The 2,707-nt window shown below is 53.1% G+C and overlaps 1 protein-coding gene across 1 annotated transcript; it reads left to right on the top strand.

Moving 5' to 3' along the window:
• Positions 1-484: 484 nt before the first annotated feature.
• LOC123161813 (peroxidase 1) lies at positions 485-1,762 on the top strand. Its single transcript, XM_044579625.1, has 2 exons — positions 485-765; positions 863-1,762. Exons 1-2 carry the CDS (start codon positions 556-558, stop codon positions 1,640-1,642), a joined length of 990 nt encoding a protein of 329 aa, XP_044435560.1. The 5' UTR covers positions 485-555; the 3' UTR covers positions 1,643-1,762.
• The last annotated feature ends 945 nt before the right edge of the window (positions 1,763-2,707 follow it).

A 2,707-nucleotide genomic window follows, 5' to 3' on the forward strand; every position in this document is an offset into this window, starting at 1 on the left:
GCGCTTTCGACTTGAAGCAACAAGTCACCATTGGAAATTCTGTAGAGATATCATTAGATATACAGCCTGCTCAAACTAATCATCGTTCAGGCACATGGTGCCACAGAAGGTTATTCCCTTGGTGCATATTATATCCTCTGGCAGTTTATCGGATAATTGCCTTCCATGCATCCGCTGAAACTTGTTCAGACACAGATGGTAGATTCATGGCATGTTACGCTGGACGCCAATCATGGACGATTGAACGGCCTCGACGACATCTATTTCCTTCCCCCTTTTTTCTGCATTGACTTGTTCGTTTAGCCGCGTTTGAATCAGATGATAACTGAGGCGGTTGTATTGAGATGGTAGTTAGCACATGCCTCTGCACATAGATAACAGGTTGTCACACGTCGACATGCACCCAAGACTACGTAACCGGCCGGCCGGCATATGTATAAATACAGGGATTGCGAGGACAAATACACGTCATCCGTTCATTCCCTAGTACTGATACATTCTTGTCCGTAGCCACTTAATTGGAGATTAGTTCGATCGTGCAACTGGTTAAGGTCCATGGCGGTCAGGTATTTGCTGCTCCCTCTGGCCCTGCTGGCTCTCGCAGCTACCTCCGCTGCGGTGGCTCAGCTGGAGATCGGCTTCTACAGCAAGACATGCCCAGACGCCGAGAAGATCGTCCGCGAGGAGATGGCCAAGATCATAGCCGCCGCGCCCAGCCTGGCCGGCCCACTCCTCCGGCTTCATTTCCACGACTGCTTTGTCAGGGTACGTAACTTGCCCAGCCTGTTCTCGTATTTCTGCTGCCATTGATCCTGAAATGTATGCTTACATGTTCGTGGATGCAACGCAAATTAAATTGCAGGGTTGTGACGCCTCTGTCCTACTCGAATCCACCGAAGGTAACGTGGCGGAGAAGGACGCCAAGCCGAACAAGAGCCTGCGAGGGTTCGGCTCCGTGGAGCGGGTGAAGGCCAAACTCGAGGCCGCGTGCCCGGGCATCGTCTCCTGCGCCGACGTGCTCACCCTCATGTCCCGCGACGCCGTCGTTCTGGCCAAGGGCCCCTTCTGGCCGGTGGCTTTGGGAAGGAGAGACGGAAGGGTGTCCAGTGACACGGAGGCCAGCGACGAGCTGCCCCCGGCCTCCGGCGACGTCCCTCTGCTCGCCAAGATCTTCGCCTCCAGGGGCCTCGACCTCAAGGACCTCGTCGTGCTCTCCGGCGCCCACACGCTCGGCACGGCGCACTGCCCGTCCTTCGCCGACCGGCTCTACAACAGCACCGGCGAGAACGGTGCGTATGGCCTCGTCGACCCGTCTCTGGACAGCGAGTACGCCGACAAGCTGAGGCTGAAGTGCAAGAGCGTTGATGACCGCGCTATGCTGTCTGAGATGGACCCCGGGAGCTACAAGACCTTCGACACCAGCTACTATCGCCACGTCGCCAAGCGGAGGGGCCTCTTCCGCTCCGATGCGGCTCTCCTCTTCGACGACACCACCAGGGACTACGTCCAGCGCATCGCCGCCGGCAAGTTCGACGGCGAGTTCTTTAAGGACTTCAGCGCGTCCATGATCAAGATGGGGGACGTGGGCGTGCTCACCAGGGCCGAGGGAGAGATCAGGAAGAAGTGCTACGCCCCCAACTAGCGTCCGTTAATTCTTAGTTGCTGTAAGTAAATGCACGAGATGGTGCATGCATCATCTGATATTATCGACTGCAGTGTGATGTATTATTTTCAGTAGTATATAAAGCAAATTATTTCTTCACAAGAGTCCATGGGTGCGGCTGCATGCATGCTACGTAAATGCCTGTAATGGCCGTAGTGTTGCATGGTCTTATTGCGTGACGGGATGTGGAGTTCCCGGAGAGGAAACTTAATCCTGGAACTACGGGTTCCGGTTGCCTGATTGTTCGAGGACTTAGCTCTACGTGAATCACTACCGGAACAGGGCTCTAAGCCGACAGCCAAATATATGCCGACGGCTACCGTCGGCCTAGACCAAGCTATGCCGACAGCTAGCTCCTGGCCGTCGGCGTACAAAGGCCGTCGGGCTATCAGCGTCTATGCCGACAGCAGCCGTCGGCAAATCAGAGCCGTCGGCTTATCCCAGGCTACGCCTACAGCTGCCGTCGGCATATATAGGCCGTCGGCATAGATGCGGGCCCGCTGACAACTGCCATCACGGCCGGCTAACGACGTCAAATCTATGCCGACGGCCGTGACGGATGGCCGTCGGCATAGATACGGGTGACACGTCACCGATCCAGAGCGCACCGACCAGGAGCTACGCGACGGCAGCCGTCTGCATAGCTGACACGTCATCGATCCGCGTCGCTGTCCATCTACCCTGGCCGCACCTATGCCGACGGCTTTGCCGTTGGCATAGTTTTTTTTTTCTTTTTTTTGTTTTTTTCCATGTATTATTATTATAATTATTATTATTAAACATACAGTATGTGTTAATAAGCATACATATAGATTGTGTTAATAAGCATACATATAGATTGTGTTAATAAGCATATAGTATGTGTTAATAAGCATACATATAGTTTTTTTTCTTTTTCTTCACTGTTTTCTTTAATATTATTATTTAACTAACTTACATACAGTATGTGTTAATAAGCATACATACATTATTTTTCAGTTCTGTACAGAGCGGTGTGACCCCCCTCACGAACGGTGCCGCCGCCAGCCGGCAACTGGAATGGGG

The sequence above is a fragment of the Triticum aestivum genome, chromosome 7B (assembly GCF_018294505.1).
Source record: "Triticum aestivum cultivar Chinese Spring chromosome 7B, IWGSC CS RefSeq v2.1, whole genome shotgun sequence".
Taxonomy (NCBI): domain Eukaryota; kingdom Viridiplantae; phylum Streptophyta; class Magnoliopsida; order Poales; family Poaceae; genus Triticum; species Triticum aestivum.

Coding starts and splice junctions, on each gene's coding strand:
- LOC123161813 (XM_044579625.1), top strand. CDS start 556: ATGGCGGTCAGGTATTTGCTGCTCCCTCTGGCCCTGCTGGCTCTCGCA. Junction 766..862: donor TCCACGACTGCTTTGTCAGG/GTACGTAACTTG, acceptor ATTAAATTGCAG/GGTTGTGACGCCTCTGTCCT.